Source organism: Carassius gibelio, chromosome A5, assembly GCF_023724105.1.
Source record: "Carassius gibelio isolate Cgi1373 ecotype wild population from Czech Republic chromosome A5, carGib1.2-hapl.c, whole genome shotgun sequence".
Taxonomy (NCBI): Eukaryota; Metazoa; Chordata; class Actinopteri; order Cypriniformes; family Cyprinidae; genus Carassius; species Carassius gibelio.
In genome coordinates, this window is record NC_068375.1 from 25,542,349 (window position 1) to 25,566,181 (window position 23,833).

Sequence of the window (23,833 nt, forward strand, 5' to 3'; positions counted from 1 at the left end):
CAGTGTCTTCCCACAGAAGGTTAATGTGTGTTTAAAACAAACTATCCTGCACAATAATCTTGGAAATGATCAATAACCTTTCTTTAGATTTTGTAGAGATTAAGGTATGTCTGTACAGTAAAAGTCTTTCTAAACAAACCCACTCTCATTCACTAGAGTAAAATGAGCCTGTTAATCAATGTCTTTGGGATCATTAGAAAATCACAGGTAGGTGGGTTTGATCAGGGTTGGAGCTAAACACTGCAGTGCACTGACCCTCCAGGGCAAGATTTGAATAACCCTGTTCTAATCTTATACACAGAGATTTGTACTTTAGAAAACAACTAGCAGGTGTCTCTTTAATCTTGAAGACATTTATCATTAGAGTTAACTAATGGTTTGATGTCACTTTTTCTGATTTCTAAATTCTTAAATTTTGTGTAGAATAATTTTTATTATTATGTTAAATAAAAAATGCTATTTTAAAATCGAATTCATATTTATACATAGGCTGCCACATGTAAATATATACCATAAACTAATACATGTGCTTATTTTAAATTTAAATATTATTCCGAACTCAAGCTGATGGACTTCTGCTGCACACCTGCCGTAGTGCGTCATGACGTAAACTGCAACTCCTCCATACGCATATTCAGAGCACAGAGCAGCATGGTAAAGTTACCCCAAGACTGGCTGTTTACTCTAAGCATTCAAAACGGGAGCACTGTTTCAAGATGAACAAAAGTGTTCAGTTGTAAATGCAGAAGAAAAGCTGAGCAGTGTTCGTATTGATGTCGGAAGCTGCGCTTCGCTCTGGTATGTAAACAACGGACTCACCTGCACTAGTGCGGACGGGATATCTTTTTGGAAGTTATTTTGCATTATTAAGTCGTTTCTTTGGGCAGCCTAACAATATTGCGGCAGACATGACGTTTTTGAGGATTTAAATGTATGTAAATATCATTAAGAAATATTATTTTAAATATCCCAAGGCAAGGTAGAGTAATTATTGCCTCCAAAATAGAAAGTATTAATATTGTCCTCTCTATTTTAGTTGGGTTTACTTTAATGAAAAATGAGTGGTATTAGCTAAAGCTCTGGGCTCTGTGGTACTCACAGTCTCAAATCAGTATATAATCCAGTGAGCCTAAGATATACTGGTCTGTACCAGGAGCAGATTACTTCAATTATTGCACAAATACATATTTTTACCTTAAAGTATGCAATATCCAGTAAACCTAACCAGATTGCTTTTCCCTCTTTCATTTCTTTCATTGGATTTCAACCTTTGTTTGTGTTTGAGGATTACATTTTAGTTGTTTTGCTGAAGTGCTGACAAAGTCAACAGAATGGACATTTGTTATTTAATAATCAAGTTCATTTGTAGTCTGAAAAGTAGGATATGTTTTGTGAAAATGATATGCATATTAGATGCACTAATGGTTTATCAAATAGTTATTTCAGTTCATATTTGTTTTTCTCCAGCCTATTTATATATATATATAGAACTTCATCACTTTGTTGTTTTATTTTTCATCAGTCATTTTTTTTTTTTTGCATTAATTTTCTTAGTTGTTATTCTCAGATATAACCTAAGCCTTTAATGCTGTAACATGTAATAATGTAAGTCGCTTTGGATAAAAGCATCTGCTAAATGCATAAATTAATGTTGTGTCAATGTGTCCGCGTCCTCTCACTGCCAAGCAATTCTGCCGACAGTGCTTTACCCAAAGCAGGTCTCATGTTTCAGATAGCTGTGTCTGCAGTGACAGTGCAAGCTTCTCCTGTTTTGCAGGGTCTCTCACATCCTTCATTTTTGTCATATCAAAAAGAAGTGACATTACATGGTGGACACATGGTTTTGCTTGTTGTTAGTTATAGCTCAGCGTGTCAATGAGCTATTAACTCCTGCTTGAAGCTGCAGCAACTAAAAATATGCATCAAAGGGACAGTTTGCCCAGAATTGAATATATATATATATATTTCTTTAATAGTTACTGTTAATATAATCATTATGTTTTATCGCCCAGCTCTGTCTCTATATATATGACATAAGTTACTCATCTATGACTATTTTTAGTATCACAAAAGGATAAATTTAAAGAAATGTAATGTTTTCCATTCAAGGGGACTGGACCTTTCACTATGAAAAAAGCACCATAAAAGCACTTTAATAGGGTCATAAAACACATGCTTTATATTATATTATAGCTTAATTTGTTGAATAGATGCAAGAACCAAATCAGTCCAAGTCATGAGCAAATCGTTCAAACCAGAGGATCCAAAAGATCCCCCCCCAAAAAACACACACAAAAAAACAGTTTAACAACCCCTTTACGTTTTTTACTATCATTGTCTTTCTCATTCTTTCAGCCTCTCTCTTTCTTTGGGTGGTGTATTGCAAAATTACATGAGACTGCTTACATTTCATATCTCCAATAGGGGGCAGTATATGAAAAGATCATGAATTTTGTGTCTGTTTATTTAACTATGAATAAACCGATACAAAACTTTAATCCTACACCTGTCTAGTTTTATATTTTTGTGTAGTGGTTTGATTGAAGTGGCTTGAGTTTTAAATTGTTACATGGAATACAGCTTGCAATTTGGATAAAAACCTACCTGTAAGATTATAAGCAGAGCTCTGGTTGCAATACTTTGTCATTGAGTAATATTTAATACATTTCATCATCTAAACAACAACAGCACTTAGGTGATATGTTGTTCTCTGATTATATATTCTTGTCTGTTCTTGATTTCCCAGCGTTTCCACTGCTGAGAAAAGATTAACAGTGCTATTGTCTATCAACAGCTGCCATGACTCAAGAAACACAGTTCCAACTTAATCCACAAGGTAAGAATCAGCAACTCCTTAAATTATCTTCAAAATGGCTTTGACTTGCATGCTCTCTTTTTTCTGAGTAATTGAAGAGAATAGATTTGTTTGTTTTTTGGTCAGTATGGTTTTTATTCCTTTTCAAAGGAAAAGTTTTAGAGTGGATGAGTGGATGAAAGAGGAAGGGAATGAAAAAAATCAGTGGGAGGAGAGAAATGCAGAATAAGAGACTGAAGGCCTCCAGGAGGAGGAGAGCAGACAGAGTAAGACAGAGACAGAGAGGAAAAAGAGAACAGTTGAACTTGACTAGAACTTTATTAGACCTACATTTTTTTTCTGTGGAAATTCTAACCTGCAGGTAAGAAAATTAATAAATGTAATCTTTTAGCCACATTCAATTTAGAACAACATTTGCTGCTGAGGTTTTTAATAAAGAATGCATTTTTTTCACAGAAATCAGACACATTTTGAAAGTTGAGAATATCACCTTTTGAAATGTCCTTAGATTTTAAAGAATATGTGTGTACTGTTTTATTATGAAATGTTTCTTTTCTTTTTTTTTCTGCAAGTCTCAATTTATTCAGTGATTTTTATATTGTGTTTTCAGGCATGTTAGTGTTTTCCAAAGTCATAAATTGTAATGTTCTTGGCTTGGAAATCTATTTTTAGCTTTTACCAAAAAAAAAAAAAAAAAAACTTATGTAGACACATTCATATTAAAATATGAACTTTCTGTTCTGTTCCACATTTCCACATGGCATTTTGTCTTCTTTGTTTAAACAGACTGGAGTGAGATCTCTGCTGACAATTTTCAGAGTAGCCCGTTCAGCATTGATACTCCGTACGGGTACCAGCTTGACTTAGACTTTGTTAAATACGTGGATGATATTGAGCGAAGTGACACCATTCGCCGACTGCATTTTAACAAGCGGCCGGGGGTGGCAAATGCTACCTCTGAGCCTCAGCGCATCCTAAACCCCACACACTGGACTTCCTCAGAGTCTCTGTCCTCAGTGAGCAGTGATGAAGCCAAGAAACCCTCTCCCTCTTCGTCCTCTTCCTCTTCTTCTATTAACAGTAGAAGACCCCCACTTCCCCATTCCAAACCTAAATCCTCCAGTAAAAGACCAGAGGTCCCTCAAGACCCAGTCACCTCTCAGAGGGATGTACATGGGATGGCTACCCCAGCCACACAAAATCCTTCCCCAAACAAAGCAAATCCCTTAGTGGAAAAGACTTTGATGGAGACATGCAAGCGTCTGGAACATGAGAAAGGACCTCCAGAACCACAGCCCCGGCGTAGACTGGCCAGTTTTGGTGGTATTGGCTCTAGTGGTACCCTTTCTCCATACACAGGCTGGAGTGCCCTAAATCAAGGTGCTAAGATGACAGTCCTAGACCAGCCCAAGCAAGGTACATTGTTAATGGGGAACCCCCTTAAAATCAGCCCCTCAAGCTCCGGCCGGGCATCTCCAGTGAGCGGTGTGAGCCCACTCCACCTTCAGATGGTCAGGGATCAGATGGCTGCTGCTTTACGAAGGTTAAAAGACCTGGAGGAGCAAGTGAAGGCCATTCCTGTCCTACAGGTGAAGATTTCTGTTTTGCAGGAAGAAAAGAGACAACTGACCGCCTTGGTCAAGAGCCAAGATGAAACTCAAAAATCAAGCTCCAGCATTGACAAAAATGTTCAAGAATTGCCCAGCAAACCAGCGATGGAGGGTTGGGAGCACAGTGCCATCTCTGGCTTGACAGATTTTCAACAGCTCAGTGTTGAAATGCAGCTGCTTGAAAGGAAGATCCAAGATGCACGTGTTGAATCCTCGGCTTTCAAGATGAGGGATCGAAAGTCTGTTGCAGTTGGAGATGACAGGAGCATCGATGAAGTTGTTGTCATTCATCAAGACAAATTAAACTTTTGTAAGGATGTTGCTGTTGAGGCCAAACTTGAGACTCCGTCAGTGGCTGTCAGCGTCACTGAGACTATGCTCGGGGTGGTATCCAACAAGGAAGCAGAAACCGAGCTGCACCAGCAAACCATTCAGTATTTAAGTGACCGGATTCAGATACTGGAGGCTGAGCTTAAAGAAGCAATGCTCCAGGCAGAAATGACTCGGCTGAGGAGTGAACTGCGGGAAGCAGAAACGAGAAACCGTGCCGACAAGAGTTCCCTCGCGCACCCACAGGTAAACAGCACTGCCACCCAGACAGGGTCGCAAACTCGGACTCTTGGGGTTGGAAACCACACCATCCTTGTGGATTCTGCTGTTGGAGGAGGACTAGAGCGGATTTCCATTGGTGTTGGAGTTTCCTGCAAACCTGAGGTGAAGGTTGCATCGTCTGGCCCAGATACACCTATGGAAGAGTGGGAAATGCGCAAAAGAGTAGAGCAAAAAGATCAGTGTGTCGGAAGCAAGTGTGTGACAACACGCAGTCAAAGTGTTGGGACGACCGTGTGTATGTGTGATGCTGCTACAATCACCTTAGAGACAATGGAGAACAAGAGAAGCATTTACAGCCAAACAGTGGGCTGCGGTTTCTCCACTGTTGATTTGGATGTCAGGTCGGTCAAATCACTAATATCCCAAGGAACTGTCACTGACCCAGTTCGAAGGGTTGACCTGGGTGTAATGGCAATCCCACAGACTGTATCTCAGCGTACCAGCACAGCCTTTTGCACCGTCTCGCGCAGCACCAGCACTTTGCAGGCCTGTATCTCTGAAGCCAGCACCAACACAAAGCACACACTCACCAGGGAAAGACATACCAACACAACACATGCAATGACCCGATCTCTGGCAGTTGGCGATAAGAAGGTTTGCAACTGTGTGGCTGCTGTTCAGATGCGCTCTGTTGAAACCACTGCATGCTTGGATAGAGGTACAAGCACCCCTGCTGTTCCTAAAGTTATGACACGTGACATGGGTGTTGGAATGGCAAATGTCACTGAGAATCTCCTCATCGGACTCCATACACGCAATATTGCATGTGGTCCATCCCGTCTGCCAGATCCGGTCAAGACACGTAGCATTGGCGTAGAAGTGGGGGACGGGAGAATACGCAACTCCGAGGGAGAGATGTTTGTGCAGAACGAGCCTGGGCTTGACCATTATATAGACCGCATGCAAAAATTACTTAAAGAACAACAGACCCTGTTAACCGACAGTCACCCTGGGTCAAAACATGAGGTCATTCTCCAGTCCCGTGGTGTTTTAGATGAACAAATTGGAGGTAATGATGTGTGTCTTTGTGTATCTACCTTTTGAAAGCTTTTTTTGGGGGGGGGGGGGGGGGCATTTTAGATGCTTTATGTGGTTTCAACTGATAACTTGCTTTCATTTTCTCACTAATTCCCAGGCACTGCACGAAACCAAACATCAAATGAGACTTCAAGAGTTAAAGAAAAGAATCAAATGCAGTTGCAGATGTCTGCTGCTCTTCATGGTATGTATTTATTTGTGTCAAAAGCAGCTCAAGTCAGTTAGCAAGCAAAAGTATAGTATCCTGGTCTAAATGACTCCACCCGACGAAGAAATGCATGCAGGATACTTTTTCTTCCAGAGTAATCTTTTTGCAGTGGAATTTAAACGGGAGGTGAAAATAGCACTCTCTGGTTTGTTTTTTGGCTGAATAAACCCTACACTTAGAATATTTGGGCCGCTGTTGGCTTGAGGAATGCTCTCATGTCTTTTGGTATGTGGTCGACACAGGCATGAATACCATCCACACTGGAAGACTACTCTGCGCATGGTTTCTGAAAGACAGGAATGTTTGCATTTCAGGACTTGTTATTACAGAACAAATAGAGCCTTTAGCAGGTGTTTGTGGTGTATAAAGGAGTGTGTGTGTTTAGGAATAAGAAGGGATGTTTTCAGTGGTTTTTAGGCTTTTTTTTAAAGGTAAGGATCCAAAAATATGAGGATTCCTTCACAAAGGACTTAATTTCTTATTATTTATTATTTTAATATTAAGTTGCAAGGAAAGGGAGATTAACATAAACTGTATTTAGCCCATATTTTAACTTTATGTAGATTTAAATTGAACTGCACAACCAAAAACATAAAAAATAGCATGTAATGTAAAAAAGTGTGTGTCACACATATTGTCGCATCTTATTAATTAATTGGAAATATGATGTGTCATTTCTTTCAGGTTCACCCAGTGATGATCGCTGTCTCAGGTCCATCATGAAAAGGAAAAGCACCAATCTGAGGTCCACGGATAGTGTGAACCCTAAGCCTGCCTCGCATGGGTGAATAAAAGCTTTCATTATTTAATCAAAACTAATAAATTCAGTGTCACAGAGGTATTGTGGACCCCCTGTCTGAGGGTGGTGATTCTGAGGATGAAGAGAAGAAAAAAAGAGAAAAGAGGGAGAAAGAGGGGATTATCAATGATAAAGTGATGATTCTCAAGAGAAAAAGGTTCACGCTTCTAACAAGTTTTGTTTTATCAGTGCAAGATGAAACTGTTTAGCCAAAAGTGATCATGGTACATTTGTTTTCTACTCTGTAGGTATAAATTTAGTGGGAGGATGCTTTCTGCCTGCCAGACTCTGGAGGTTCACCTCAATGGCAGCAAGGTCATCTCTAACAGAGAACTGGTGAGTTTCAGAACAGTAACAAGAGATTGGTGTTGTAATGTCAGTTCTTTTATTGTTTCCATGTTTCTCCTCTTCAGTTAGTAGTTACTGTATAGTAGATGCTTTCTGACTAGTCTTAGTCTAAAACATTTCAAGCCTGTTGAATGAATGTGTTTTGTTTTTTCTTCTCTCTGGCTTTTGTTGAGTAATCTTTTAACCAACATTGTTAGGGACTCCTAATGAGTTCAATTACTTTGTCTCCCACAACAACAACAACAGTGTTGAACCCTCTCAGACAGATCTAGCTTTAGTGAGGAAACATGTTTATGAAACTTGTGGGAATGAATTCTCAAGGTGCATAATATATAACTCAACAAGACAACAAAAGATGGGCACAACAAACCTAATTTATGATGTATTGTGGAGCTTTTTCAGTCTGAAAAGCTCAGTTGTTGATGTGTTCTATGTTTACTCACTCTTTCACTCATCCCATAATTACCCACTGGCATATAGATCAGATTGTTCAGTACTCTTTGGGATTTAAAATTATAGTGTTGCTGTATTCTCTTTCTGTCTTAGAAGTCATTTAAGCCTGCTTCATGTATTTGGTGTCATTGTGTTCTTGCTGTAGTGTGTCTAAAAAGTGTCTGTGTGGTTTACACAGATACGCTCTTCGAAGTTTTGGCTTGATTTTTTTGCATTTGATCTGTTTGTCTTTGTAAAAGCGTTCGTGTGTGAGCACAGTGCAGCAGGAGTGGTTCTGTGTGTCCAGTCAGAAGAGGGCATGCCCACAGATTGTGGAGGACTTCCTCTTCGCTTGTCGCCATGTCTCGCCAGACGTCCTGTGCTATGTGGCCAACATGGCTGACCAAAATGGCAACACAGCCCTCCACTACAGCGTGTCACACTCTAACTTCAGCATAGTAAAGATTCTGCTTGCTGCAGGTACCCCTACACCTACAGTATTAACCTATAATCTTAGATTAATCTATTGTGAAGTAGCACACCAGATTAAACTTTTCTGTTAATTCTATATGCCTTTCTTTAGCTGTATTACTATGCTTTTTATATACTTTATGCCTGGTAAATCCATTAAATAAATGTTTTTTATGACCTTTTTTTTTATCAAAAAGTGAATACATTTTAACTGAACACCAAATCAGCATATCTGAATGAATTATTTTCTATTAAAATAGAAAACTTATTGTAATAGAGACTAACTGAAACTTGTTATAGCACTTATATATCATTGCTCTTTTGTTGTTTTCGATTGCTTCCAATGTCCTCATTTGTAAGTCGCTTTGGATAAAAGCATCTGCTAAATGACTAAATTTAAATGTAATAGTGTCTACAGTATGTATGTGTGTATATATATATATATATATATATATATATATATATATATATATATATATAGTTATCTGACATTATCAAGATGAATTTGTTCTGGGACAGTTTATCTCTGAGTTCTCGTCACATTTTAGATTTGAGAGACACTCAAGCTATTAAAAAGGGCTCCAATTGTGGCTCCTTTAATGTTGTTTATTGTAGATAATTAATTTGGTCTTGACTGCTTCTCATGCAGGAGTATGTAATGTTGATCATCAGAATAAGGCCGGTTATACTCCCATAATGCTTGCCTCCCTGGCTGCCGTGGAAACGAAAGACGACATGATGGCGGTGCAAGAACTCTTCAGCAGAGGAGATGTTAATGCCAAGGCCAGCCAGGTATCTGTCCGTCTGTGTTTGACTGAATATTAAGCTGTGGTTTTTCTTTTGAGTAACAGAGAAAACAGTTCTGTGTATCCTTTTTGTGTTTGCTGTGTTGTTTGCTCAATAGGCTGGTCAGACAGCTCTCATGCTAGCAGTCAGTCATGGGCGGTTAGATATGGTCAGGGCTCTTCTGGCTGCTGGGGCAGAGGTCAACATCCAGGATGATGAGGGGTCAACTGCTCTAATGTGTGCTGGTGAACATGGCCATGCTGACATAGTCAAACTCTTACTGGCCCAGCCAGGCTGTGATGCCTCACTGACTGACAATGTGAGTAACCACATGACTATCTGAGAGAAAAGATTTGAAATAATGATTTGTTCTTGTTTCAATTTGTCTGTGTGCTTTTCCTTGGTGTGTTTTATGTCTGTGTGCCGGTAGGATGAGAGCACTGCTCTGTCCATTGCTCTGGAGGCTGGACACAAAGACATCGCTATGCTTCTCTATGCCCATGTCAACTACTCAAAGACCCATCCTAGGGTATGACTATTCCTTATCTACATCTGTACTCTCTTATAGCATTTTATTTACTTACTTCCCAATTACATATTTTACCAATGGCTCACATTAGCTGCACAACAGTTTCTGTTTGTGTGTGTGAATGCTCATCCACAGGGATCCCCTCGAAGCAAGACTCCACCTGTTGCACGAATAAGCTCTTCTGACTGATATGACATTTTTTCCATGCTCTCCATCCATTCAGACATCCCTTCTGAACTTCCTGTTCAATCATATGACTGAGATAAGGTTATGTTTTCCATACGGTGTAATATTAATGAGAGCAATCATTTTAAAAGTGCAGTGCACTCACTTTTGGTATTATGAGCTGCATCATCTGTTTTCTTCTTTACTGATGGTTATATTTCCCAGGTATAAAAATACCAGCTACGCAGACTGAAAGTAATAAAGACTTGTATATTAACTAAAAACTTTTATACTATTATGGTAAACTGCATGTCAAAATAATTGTATGTATTAATTTTAGGTGATATATAAATTATATGCATTTTAGGATTTTTTACATTTAAAAGCTTGATTTAATTTCTTGTAATATATATTTTACCAAGTATACACTATTCATGTCCAAAATCTAAAATCTAGATTTTAAGAACTCTTAATAAAAATGAATGATATGTAAATGTCATGTTCATATATACGTTAATAAATGTGATTAAATCACCAGCTTGTTTACTGCAAATATTGCATTACTCTGTACTCTTGTACAGTATTCTAGATCCGAATTCATATAGTTATAATGCCATCTAATGGTGAAAAGCTAGATTGCAGATGATCAGCAGACATGAAGAAGGTCGTGCTAGTTGCAACTCTTGAGGACAAAAATCTGCAAAATAACATTAGCAGGGCCGCCCAGGCTCTGTTGCTGCACTAGGCGACATTTTAGATTCCAAACTAAAAAAATTCTGAAACTGCTGATTTTTCTAAACATTACTATAATAAAACATAACATAAATACTAATAGTAAGTATTAACAGAAGTAGTAAATAAATTGTGATAATAAATAAAATGGAGATGTTGATGCACTTTGTAGGTATATTATGAGTGAATCTGTTAAAATTGCCTATTAAGGAGACCAGACATGAGCTTCTATCACAACTATGCCTACCGTGACAAGTACTTATTACAACATTGAGAAATATGTGCAATATGAAATGCCTAAAATAGTCTAACAGACAACAAAAGCAACAAAATAAAGTCTACATTTTGTAATTTATTTGTACATGTTAGTCTAATAAACATTTCATTTAAATGTTTTGAGTAGGTCAGTGGAAAATGACATACACTAGGCTACTTAAACTTAATTATTTCATTTTATGAATGCCCATATGAATTCTAGTCCTAGTCATGTAGTCCTAGTCATGATCTTTTTCGAAAGACATTTAGACACTCTGGTGGCAGGTCCTACAGTACAACCTGTACATTTAAGTACTTAAATTAAATTTGATCAATTTTACTAGAATGCCTCTTTACGAATAATTTTCTTCATGTCTGCTTGAGGCATATATTAATGCTAGAATATTTTCAATGAGGCATTTATAGAAACTGGTCTGGATATGTGAACATGCCATTTGCCTGTCATCTACTCTTCTATAGAGACAGATGCCCCATAGAGACAGATGGGTAATTATTACCCTGATAAGAAATGCCATGTAGTGTGAAGGGCGTTAGATTGTTCAGACATCATCTGAATTTAGAACTTGTCTTGAATTGGTTACAATTTTGAATTCATTTGTTACAACTGGATATAAAAACATGATGAAACTCCAAAGACTTGCATAGAGCACAAGTAGTAATGGACTACTTTCATGATACTGCTTTTCAGTGACCAATCTTAGGAGAGGATCTCTTGAGAGCCATAATACATCAGACAATTCAAAAATATATGCATCTATGTACATATGTTTCAGATGGATGTCTTTCGCCATTGCATCTCGCTATTTTTTCAGTTACAAAAATGTTTTAAGCTTAAAAGCTACATTCACCATTTATTGTAAAGGCTCTGAGAAAAAGAGTAGCCAGTACATTCAATATTTTGTGTTCCAAAAAGGTTTTACATTGGAACGACTTGAGGGCGAGTACCTGATGACGGTTGTTTTCATTCATTTTTTGGTGTGATCTAATCTTTTAAATGAGATCTTGTTATATCATTACATTCTACTGCATAATGACAGTCCATTCTTGAAGTTACACAATCATGTTTGCAGTTATTGGCACGACAAAAGACATTCTTCACAAAATGAAGGACATTTTTATTTAAGAATAAGGAAAGCCTAGCACATGTAAAGGACAACAGCTGACATTCAATACTTATGTAGAATCAGTGCAGCTGTACTGAAAAAGATGGCTGTCAGATAAAAGACACAAACAATATCTTGTGGTGAGAAATTGATTTTAAAGGCTGCATTCATTTAGATTAGCTTAGAAGAGTTGCTTTCTGTGTAGCTTTTATTTTTAAGTTACAGCCATATTTTTGTATTGGAATACTGATACCTGACACATTATCTATATAAGAAGCATGCATGGACTTTATATTGACATTAAATTGAATAAATCTTCACTGATTGTACTTCAGCATGTCTTTGGATTTTAGCTCATCTTTATGTAGCTCATTGTGTTTGATAATGTTCAGCTCCGTGTGTCTGTGTTTTGTGATGGAATGCTCTAGCATTACAGCTCTGTGCGGTCTGCAGCCAGTAATAGGTGGTGTTGCCATGGAAACCGCCTCAGATGTTTTACCAAAATGCCCTTGTCGACCTGATAGCGAAACATGCATATGAAATGTAAAATTATGACAGCATGTAATCATACCACAACACAAGCATAGACTTAAATTCTTCTGTAATAAAACAATATTGATACTTGTCAGAAATATATGATTATTTGATGAAGCAAACAATGACGTTTGTAATGAAGCTATAATTTACATGAATGATGTTGCACCTTAAAACTGATTTTAAACACACTTAAGAAGCATAGTTCATTCAGGAAAATTATTATGGAAAATATTGAAAGCAGAAATGTGACTCATCACATGGATTTCTGATGACAGAAGGCAATTTTGCCTTGTAGAAAATTTTTTATCAAACAATTTTCATAATGAATTTAAAACCAAGTTACATAATGCTAAAATAACACATGACATTATAGAGCTGATTTTACTTATCACAACCTCTTGTATGTTATTTTGCTGTTCACGTGTAGAGGTATTATGGTTTATTGCTGAGATTACTTTTAAGTAGAAATATGATAAACACATGGCCAGTTTTATGTTTATTGGTGTATGTGTCCCTGACACACATTTTTCAGCTTTATCTCAATGTCTGTTTTGTCCATTCCGCTTTTTATTTATTTTAGTTATACAGCACATTTTCACACCTACTGTACACCAATTCAGCAACACGTTTCAAAATAAATTTATCTCAGGTTTGCCATCATCTGCTCATATTTGAACAAGAATACATTCTACTGTAAATAATATCAGGACACCGCTGAGCCCTTACAATAATACAGCATAAGGATACTTAAGAATACACCACATCTGTGAGATACATGTGAAGCTACTTTATAAGTTAGTAGCCTACTGTAGTCTTAGTTCTAAAAGGGAAGCAGACAGAAACTATTATGTTTTGGACTATCTGGTAATAATTATTTCACCAGAATCTCTATGCAGACGCAGATACAAACATGCCAGTTTATGTGCATGTGTGTTTGAGTGTATGCAACACAACATTAACAACCCTGGAATCCTCTCAAGATGTCAGTAAAGCTTGCAAAAAAAAAAAAAAAAAGAGAGAAAAAACCCTGCATAGGCACAAAAATGTAGCCCGCTTCTTTTAACAGTGGCGGTTAAAAATACAGAACAAGAGTATAAAAGAGAGGGAGAAGGGGGAAAAAAAGATTGCGACAGTAGATTTTAAAATATGCGGTGGGTTGGAATGGGGGGGGGGGGGAGCTGCAGGCCTTTCCACAGGGATAAACTAGCAGGAAGGCATCTCGCAGCTATTCCTCTCTCTCTCTCTCTCTCTCTCTCTCTCTCTCTCAACATCCTAACAGCAATTGATTTGTGTATGAAAAGCTGGGCGCTTTTCGCCCCCCTTCTGGGCTGTGCGTTTTGAGTGATCAGCTGATGAAGAGACTGGCTGCGCACTGCAATGCTGGTTTACTAATTCTCTCTCCTCCAGACTGGAGCCAGCCTGGAGACCACAGTCAGGTAAATCGCCCTCTTCCTCTCTCTCTCTCGCTCTTCCTTCTTCTCACTTGCTCTCTCTCCTGCGCATAGAGCACGCAATCACACCAGGCTTCAGCACATGGGCACACAGACACAAAGTGAGAGAGGGGATGTGAGCGCGCGCGCGTGTGTGTGTTGAGAGAGAGAGAGAGAGAGAGAAACTGTCTGGTGAAGGAAAATATTGCACAGATAAATCGGTTGTGTGGAATCTGACACCTTTTTTTTCTTTTTTCTAGAGGTTACAGGAACCTACGTGTTTAGAGTAGCGGGTTTTGGCTTGCTGCACCATGTACAGAGTGACTCTTCTGGATGTGCTTTTTGCCTATTTTGCGTGCAGCGGTTAAGTTGTGCGTGTGTGCATGCGAACGTATGCGTGTGTCAGTGTACATTCCATTTTTATGCTTTTGATTATTAGGCCTCCTTCTTTCCACATAGTCCCATGGGGTAACGTTACGTGTGAATAAATGAATTGTCGCACTTTCATATTTCTTTTACAGCCTTATAGATGATATTTGCATGAAACGTTTGCTTCTGTGGGGGCTGCTCTCTCACCTGATGACATTTCGTCTTGTTTTGTGTGATTTCTTTGTGCATGTAAGTTTGAGACTGTATTGTACGCGCGCGCGCTTTTTATTTAGACAGAAATTTAGCCTGCATAGCGTCGTACTCGGAATTCATATTTTCATCCCTCTCTGCGGCAGGCATATCACTGCAGTTTAACTGCCTTTGTGTAAAACACAGATTAGGCAACACACACACAATGAATTCGACATGTGCTTATTCTCACACACGTTGCTAGCCGCTGCGTCTATAAGTTACCGTGTTTTTAAACATGTTTGGTGGACTGTATGGTGAACTGTACGTGACTGAACCGTTATGCTAAGTCGTGTTGGCTGGAGATTCATTCACAATGGGACAGAAGATCAGTATACCAGTGTCTCCTGCCTCCCCAGCAGCCCCCGTGTTGGACTATACAAAGCTCGTGACATATTAAGTGATTCCTTATCAAATATTAAAAGGAAAGTGAAAGCAGCTGCTCGTTTTAGAGGGGACTGAAGACTGAAGGCAGATTGCCTGGTGAGACGCTTAACCAAGATGATGATTTGGACCTGGAAGTGTTCGAATGAAAGGCCAGAAAGAGCTTAGTAATTTAATGCTAACTATACTGTATTAGTATTATTATTTAAAATACATGGCAAATATCCTAAACACTGCAAACTTTTACGTGTTCATAGTGAATGAATTACCACAAAGTCTATTAGCTGTTATTTGAATAGAGAATGTTGATGATGGCACAAGAAGTTCTGCAATGGTTATTAATCCCTACATATGGCTTAAGAAAATTACAGAAATGAGCAAAAAAAATTCATGCACTGTGCATCTAATAAATTTTTTTGAAAGATGTCTTAAATAGCTCTTATACATTATAGAATATTGATTATAAGAATAAGAATTTGATAAATTGTAACATAACACTGAAGAACTATAAAGTTTACATTGTTAAAGGAATAGTTACCCAAAAATGAAAATTTGCTGACAATGAACTCGCCCTCAGCCAATCCATGATGTTGATGTGTTTGTTTCTTCATTGAAACAGATTAGAAGTTCGGCATTACACCACTTGCTCACCCATGGGTCCTCTGCAGTAAATGGGTGCCGCCAGAATGAGTTTCAAAAGCATCACAATAATCCACAAATGATCTTTTTTGGGGTGAATTATCCTTTAAACATTAATTAATGCATCAGGTATCATGAAATAATAACTTTTATATAGCCTAGTGTCATTCTGACATTTGCTGTTGACTCTCATGTCTATGTAGTGGTTAAACATAAGATATTATTAATTTTGGGTATATCCAACAGACAATCTTTGATCTCACAAATCTATTATTTTTTCCTGGTCATATCGTTTTGGCTGAGCACCAAGTTTCATAACTTTATATATTTCTCTTTACTGTCGTGCAGTGCTGATGTAGCATATGTTTGCCTGATTTGTTTGCATTTGTCTTTATTTCTTACTATATATGGTAAAAAATTACCATATTTATTCAGTTCTACATGTTTAATGGCTATTATTGTTCATTAAAACTGACATTTAATTTTAATTAGAAATTAAATCTAATATTTTTAATTAGAACCAGAACAACCGTTTTCAGACACACCAGCCTCTTGAACTCCCCTCATTAACCCTATTACTGCCGGTGCAGCAATAACATCAATTTCCCCAAAGTCTGTGTGCCTCACTACCCCCTCCCTTAAGAGACAACTGTCCCAGTGAACTCAGTAACATAAAATAACTCGGCAGTAATAACCTCTGATTGCAACAACTCTAGTCCTTCATCATTATATATATACGAGCAGCATCACAGATGTAGTCTCGTAAGTTTCTTGGTTGTCTCCTCTGTTGCTGAGGCCGTCCCTCCCCCACTGTAGCAGGTGGACTAGCTGGGGAATAGGCTTCATGTGGTATCATGCTTGCCTGGGGTATCTCCTCTGGGTCCTCTTCGGAGCGTTCTATGGCCATGGGATGGTACGGGGCAAGTTGATCAAGATAGAGCACCATTTTTTGCTGTCGTTGTCTTCCCAGCTTGACTCAGTACACAACATCAGAAATCTTGGCCAGCGCTTCACATGGGCCATGCCAGTGACTGTGGAGCTTTGGAGAGAAGCCCTTTTTCCTTTTAGGGGACTATTCCACTGGTATCTATGGTTCCCGGCCAAACATAAGGGCAGCTGGTGTGCACCCCGTAGACTCATGAACTGCCGTTTGATAGGCCCAGAGGACCAGTGGTATGTGTCGTATCACTCTGTGTTTAGAGGGGAGTTGTGCTTGTCTTGCATATCCCAAGAAGTCAAGACACCTGTTGGAACTCTTCGGCCTCGAAATTGTTTCCTTGATTACTGTGGATTTGCAAAAAATCTCCGCTAAGAGTTTTTCTGCTGTGGTGGCTGCACTCTGGTCAGGTATTGCGTATTCCTCCGGCCACTTACTGAAAGTAGTCCATGGCAATAAGGACATAATGGTTCCCAGCCTCTAAGAATGGAAAAAGGCCCAGGATGTCGACCCCCACATGCTCCATGGGAGCCCCAACCAGGTACTGTTATAGCGGGACATGGGGTCGCCCGGTGGGTCCCTTCTTGGCGGTGCATGCATCACAGCAGAGTACATAGAACTCAACCTCCAGTCGGCATCCCGCCCAATAGAATAGAAGAGTCTTTTCTACTCCAAAATGTCTGGTCCCCACTGAGCCATGCACTAGCCGTAGAACTGACGCGATAAGAAGTGGGGCACTAGCAATTTCAATAAGGCGGCCTTGCCGTCGGATGTCTGCCACTGAGGGTGAAGCAGACCATCACAGAGGGTAAGGGTGGCCAATTGGGATTAATAAGCTTTCACTTCTACTCCAAGCGCCATTATAATTAAGTTGCTTAAAGAACTATAAACAAAGCATCATGTATGCATGCATAGTTTAATGCAAAGTGCGGAAAGCCAATCACATTTAAAAATGAGATGTAGTGGGATGGAGGAAAACCCAAAATAAAGTCTTGAGATAGGTTTTTTAAAAGTTGAACTCACCTTAATTTTACGTGGCTTTCTAAACATGTGGCTCTGTTGTGCAACGAGACGTGAGTGCAACAGTGATAGAAGATGAAATATGCATTCTGTGTGAATGGCATGGTCTCCGTTTTGATGTAAACAAGATGTTCTCCAGACTGAATGTTCTCTTTTTCCGCAACATTTTGAATGAACGTCGCAGCAGTGCTGCATCTAGTTGCTTCAATTGGATAGGCTAACAAAAACATTAGAATGCAATCGTCGCATCTCGTGCGCCACTGATAAAAGTATAACTGCATCCATCTGCATCCATGCACCATCCACATCCACACACCGTCCGCATTAGGTAATTTTTGTCATCAAGAGGGCTCGCGGGCAGCTCGCAGACATGCAGACGGGGTGCACGGCTGTCAACAGCGCATGCACGACATGAATGATGAGACAGAAGTGGTACTGCTTGTCAAGCTCGTCAGCCTTTTGAAGGCTGTGCGGACGAGGCTGTGAGTGAGATGGAACAAAACGCAGAATGTGAAGTATACCGGGGGCGGGCCTTAACGCACACCTAAAATTCAACCCAGCTTGGCGAATAGCAGCAAAGACCACCTGGAGATGCTGTAGTGCTCTGTCAAATTCAAATTCGCTCTGTTGCACCAACAGGTTGTCATGATATACCACGCAGCAATGGCGGTGAGAAACCTGCCAGGACCTGCTCCATCAACCTGGAGCCCCTGGCCAATGGTGAAGGCATTCTTTGGTTTGGCCTTCGGAGCCAACTTCACCTGCCAGTTTTGTTATAAGTATATATACAGTGAAGATAATCAAAGTATGTCCGCATTGTCTTAACAAAATTTTTGTGGCTATTAATAGCTTTTTTAGCCACAAATATTGTAAAACACTACAATATGTTTAAATGAGAAGAAAAGAGGCAGTGGTGTTTGATATAATATTTTGTCCAAAGAAACGAAATGGCTAATGCTTACGCTTCTGGTTTGCCGTTACATGGACCAATTTTTTTAATGGATGTCAATAGAGGAGAGGCTTCACTATGTCTATGTTTAGAGGAAACCGCTTATAATTTAATGAATCCACAGTCTATCAGCTAATCTCTAACAAAATAAATGTTTTACACTAAGCAATACTTTTTGATTGGACTATTTTTAGAGCTTACACCAATAAAAAAGGCATTTTATAAGAGAAGACACAACATTTTTGTGACAGCTGGGATTCATCTTACAGCATTTCTCATTCATTCTTATGGTATCCGTAAATGGTGATTCAGTGTTGCACAACTCTAACTGAAATTCAGTGACGTCAAGGCTGTACTGTGATTGGTTATTAAGGCACACGTGATCCAAGTTTACCGTAACACTTTCTTTAATAGGAAGGTAATACAGACCCTCGTATCTCCCTATATTAATCTCTGGCCAGACTCTTTTCAGATATTTGCGCTACTGAGTGCGTAAGTGCGTAAGTGAAGTGCGTCAGTGAATGAAATGTCAGTTTTACGTATTGCTTTGAAACCAGCAGCATAATTATGCTTTCAGTTTGAATGGAAATTTTATACAGTACTACAGTACTATTCTAGATCTATAACAGTGAATGTGCATTAGCAGCGGTCATCCATGTTGATATGCAACTGAGTCTGAACTTATTTACCCACGTTTTTTCTTTTGGCTGCACATGTGCACCTTGTACACCCTTATATATGTATATATCCTTATTATGAAAGAGCATGAATTTACAATGAACAATAGTTTATTTATAAATGAACATTAACCTTTATTAAATTAATTATCATGACAGGCTACCTGAAGTTAAGGGATTGAACCTTCTTGTAAAATATTACTCCGTCCTAACTCTAAAGTTTAAAATCAAGTACTAACAAAACATCACTTCTCTTTCTTGTTAATTAGTTAAAGTAAGTTAATGACGATGCATCAACAGAAAGAAATATGTAGAACAATGACTATTTATAGTTTTACATTTTTGATCTGAAGTTGTCCACAATGAGCATAGGCTACTTTTCGGTTCCAGTTCATGATCACAGTTTTATGTTCTTAAAACGACAAAATCCTTATTTCTGTTATAGCCAGTACTGCTCATCATGTCTTTTCCTCAGTCTCAGGCTATCCAAAACGGAGTGTCTGAGGTTATGGAGGAGGAAAGCAACTTGAAGAAACGAAAAAGTGATCAACAAGGCAACCAGGGCTCTGAGACTGGTCAAGAGGTGGTGGAGAAGGTCAAAAAGCGACGGGGTCGACCTCCTGCTGAGAAGCTGCCACCCAACCCTCCCAAGCTCACAAAACAGATGAACACTATCGTAGACATGGTCATCAACTACAAGGACACGTTCGTAGTTAAACACGCAGACTTAACTGGTTGTTGTTGACTCTGTATTTTACTTCATGACACGATGTAAATGGTGACACTAAAACAAAAGGATTTACATTGAACTGTTTGAAGTTAATACTGATTGCCTTTGTTTTTAAGTCAGGTCAGTTAAGTTTAAGTCATGTGTGCTGTCAGACAGCATAATAAAATCTATAACAGTTTTTTTTGTACTCAATTATTATTCTTATTTTTTTGAATGTATCACTGTCCTACAGGTTGGGGCGACAGATCAGTAAAGGTTTCGTTCAGCTGCCCTCAAGAAAAGAGGTGCCAGAGTACTACGAACTCATCCGCAAGCCAGTCGACTTCAGGAGGATCAGGGTGAACTTGAGTTGTTATCAGCTACATTATATTTGATATCCTATCCTAACATGTTTATTCGAGATCCCATAGTCCTCTCTTATTTTTTCTAAAATAACCAATCCTCACCCTCTGGTTCGTCACCCCTGAAAGGCAACCTCCCGCTCTATCTCTTGTGAAGCCCATACAGAAGTGACTAAAACTGTAATTCATCGACTGGCCGCTTGAGGCTGGCTGCAAAAGGGAGTCAATCCCATAGACTCACAATGTTAAAATAATCAACTTTACAGCAGGAAAAAAACGTTTACAGCCTGGTGCAAAAAAAGTATTTTGGTCTATATAGCTACTTTTGCCCTTCATGACAACTGTAAGGGGGTGAGTTTTTTTTTTATAACTGATCCTTTTTAGTTATTTTAAGCCTTAAAGTTCTGCATAATTAAGGGCGTGGCCACTTGAGTGACAGGTGCACTGCTGCTGCTGCTGCTGTCACAGGTGTCGCGCTAGGTGGGCGTGGCTTCAACAACCAGATCCCGCCTTTATGCATATTTTTTGAGTACCCCAGAGTGAAGCGCTGCCAAGATTGCAGTGGCCCGTTCTGCCCACTTTTGGTTTCAAAAACTCTCTTCGGAAACCTATGGGTGACGTAACCTCCTACGTCCCTGTTTTTATACAGTCTGTGGTCACCCACTTTTCCACTAGACCGTTGTTATCTTCACTGACATGACTTTAGCTCAAAAAATGCATTCATTCTGCTCTAGTCGCACAGGTTGTGTGTTTTTTGCTGGCTGTGTTTTAGAGTAATATATTTTCTAGAGTAACAGATTTTTTTTGCAGATTCAATGAAAATCTGTCATTACTTCAAATGTTTCACAGGAAATACATGTATGGCTCTTTATATAACTTTTTCACTGTTCTTGTATTGTTTTGTTTATGTAGGAGAGAGTTCGTAATCACAAATACAGGTGCATTCCAGACCTTGAAAAGGATATTATGCAGATGTGCCACAATGCTCAGACGTTTAATCTGGAAGGATCTCAGGTGTGTCTTAAGAACATGTTCTTCTTGTAAAAAATACATTCTAAAACAGAATTCAAATTTCGGTTGCACTTTATTTTACAGTACGTGTACTAACATGTACTTATAGTGTACTTTCAGTGTAGGGTTAGGTTTAGGGGTAAGTTCAGGTTCAGTACCTAGTTATTACATAGTTATTGTAATTACTATAATAAGTACATAGAATGTACATGAGGAACAGGACTGTAAAATAAAGTGCTACCCAAATTTCTTTTGCATTCCCTGTTTTTGAATGTTTTATTTGCAGGTTCTTAACTTAAATGGGTATATGTAAACTTAGAGCCTGTCTAACATGAAAAAACAGACTACTCATATTTGCATTTAACGTTAAAACTATTACTTTAGTACATAAAGGGATAATTCACTCAAAAATGTAAAACTCTGTCATAATTTATGTACAAGTTGTTTCAAGCCTGTTGACGGTAGCCATTGACTTTCATGGTATTTTTTCCCATACTATTTTCACTTTGGGGTGAACTGTCCCTTTAGTGGGTGTGATAAATAGGTCTGAATATTTAAAAAAAAAAAATTGTTTCAGTGAATATAAAGGGTAAATTGTAAAAACTCTTTTTATATCTTAGATTTTTGAGGACTCCATTGTTTTGAAGTCTGTTTTTGAGAGTGCAAGACAGCGAATAGTGGAACTCAGCGAGGAAGACAATGATGCCGTTGGAAGCAGTGAAGCAGATGGTGGCCGTCTTTTAAACCTAAAGCGTAAGTCAAAATGCATCTTTGATTTGTCCCGTTAGAGATGAAAACATGTGGAATATGGGGAAATTTAATCCAGGAATCAAATCCAGGCAAATTATTAATGATAAAGTGTGTAATTTATTTTTTGAAAAATGTAAATAAAGTATCATGTAAAGTAAAAAAAAAAAATTCTTCTTTTGTCTATTTCAGAGACAACAAAACCCAAGTTGGATGAAAAAAAGGAGAAAAATCAAACTAGTCCTAGTAATTCCAGCCCAAAGGAGGTCACAAACAGTGTTGAAGATATTGGAAAAGAATGTGAGAATTACACAAGAGGACTATTAAGTTAGACGCCAAATGACAGCTTCATATCACGAGCATTGTATGCCATTTAAAGAACATGGTATGGTCATTTCAGTCCAATTTCCTTGATGTTTCTGTCAAGGATTTGCTCTGAATGTGATCTCTCATAATGGTAGCTTAAAACACCTTTGTAAACCTCTGTATTCTAAAAACAACATTGTTAATGCAGTTTCTCTGCATTAATACATCTGAAATTTGCATCGTTTTCATGTATTTTTAAAGTGTAAATAAGTCATAAAACCAAAATTGATAATGTCCTGGTGGAAAAGGTCAGAGTATCTGAAAACGTTCACTCTTTTTTCTGCAAGGATGGAAAAATTATAATATAACATTTTATATTGTATGATCATTTAAATGGATTTAAATGCATTTAAGCTGTGCTAAATTTGCAAGCTATTTTGTCTCTGTTTCAGAGAATTTTTAATCAGTGGTTTTGGTGACTCTTTGTACATTTCCCTTTCCTTCATTAACTGTCAACATCTTAAAAAAAATAAAAAAGTTAAATTTGTATCTAGTAGCTCTTAATCTTTCTTATATTATCACAGGAGCTTAACTATCTATACATAGAGGAGCTTGAGGCATGATGGCAATGTATTCTTTGGTGACAGATCAGATCCTGCCCTCAAAGAGAGGCACCTATTGAAGATGCGGTCACGTTTGTGTGTTCAGCTTATAATGGATGGGGGATGTGGTGTGTTTGTGGACAGATTCTGGAATGTAAATGTATGTGGTTTATATGATGTGAACGGGCAAGAAGGTTTGAGACATCATCTTGCAAAAATAAACATTTTTATGAAATTGGAGGAATCAGTGTCCTCTTATGTGCTTTGTAGGTAATCAAAAGCTGTTGTGTGTTATATTTCTGATTTACATTAGGATATTTTGCCTTTTTAAAGCAGGATTTATATGCTCTGTTCTCTAGCGTAAAAATAAGTAAGCTTCGAGATCCTGTTAATTTAGTAATTTAGGCTGTCTAAATGCTTTATTTTACAGTGGGATAACTGATGTCTTGTTACACTGATTCATGAATAGCACTTTTTTCGTTGAAAAATTTTAGTTTTAAGAATTAAGTGTGTACACTGAAAGCATTTGTGGCGAGAAATAAGACCGATAACTTCAATGTCTTCAGCAATTTTAACTTTCAATGCAAACACTCTTCGTATTTTCATATGCTGCCAGTTAATACAGTTCAAATGGTTTAGCCTGGTCTTCAGTTCTGGTTTAGTAATCGTTGCACATGCAGTATGAGGATGGCACAAACACAGAGGATGGCCCTCACACATTTTAAGCATAGTTCAGGACAGATATTGGTCATTTATGCAGGACATTTTTTTTTATTCGTGCATTATTATGTTTATTAGTTTGAAGCCCAGAAACTGTGCAGTTAATGTGATACAAATTGTGAAACGCTGACAGTCTTGCCATTTTTTTGTGTGTGCATAGATAGTGCTCTATGTAGGGTAATTAAAGCCCATAACATTTGTTTTTAGGTTAAAAAACAGACTTTAATATGAAACTGTTTTAATAAATCATGGATCATCTTT

At 38.3% G+C, this 23,833-nt stretch overlaps 1 protein-coding gene across 2 annotated transcripts; it reads left to right on the forward strand.

Annotated features, from left to right (window-relative positions):
• The first annotated feature begins 606 nt into the window (after positions 1-606).
• LOC128006482 (KN motif and ankyrin repeat domain-containing protein 1) lies at positions 607-23,092 on the forward strand. Of its 2 annotated transcripts, XM_052592743.1 has the most exons (15): positions 607-798; positions 2,795-2,836; positions 3,602-6,046; positions 6,173-6,259; positions 6,968-7,067; positions 7,331-7,418; positions 8,123-8,342; positions 8,983-9,125; positions 9,238-9,438; positions 9,550-9,648; positions 19,591-19,820; positions 20,078-20,183; positions 21,099-21,200; positions 21,818-21,950; positions 22,137-23,092. In XM_052592743.1, the coding sequence occupies exons 1-15, from the start codon at positions 774-776 to the stop codon at positions 22,274-22,276; spliced, it is 4,161 nt and encodes a 1,386-aa protein (XP_052448703.1). In that variant the 5' UTR covers positions 607-773; the 3' UTR covers positions 22,277-23,092. The 2 variants fall into 2 exon arrangements, with proteins under 2 accessions (XP_052448703.1, XP_052448704.1); XM_052592744.1 differs by lacking the exons at positions 19,591-19,820; positions 20,078-20,183; positions 21,099-21,200; positions 21,818-21,950; positions 22,137-23,092 and adding an exon at positions 9,784-12,518.
• Positions 23,093-23,833: the final 741 nt, after the last annotated feature.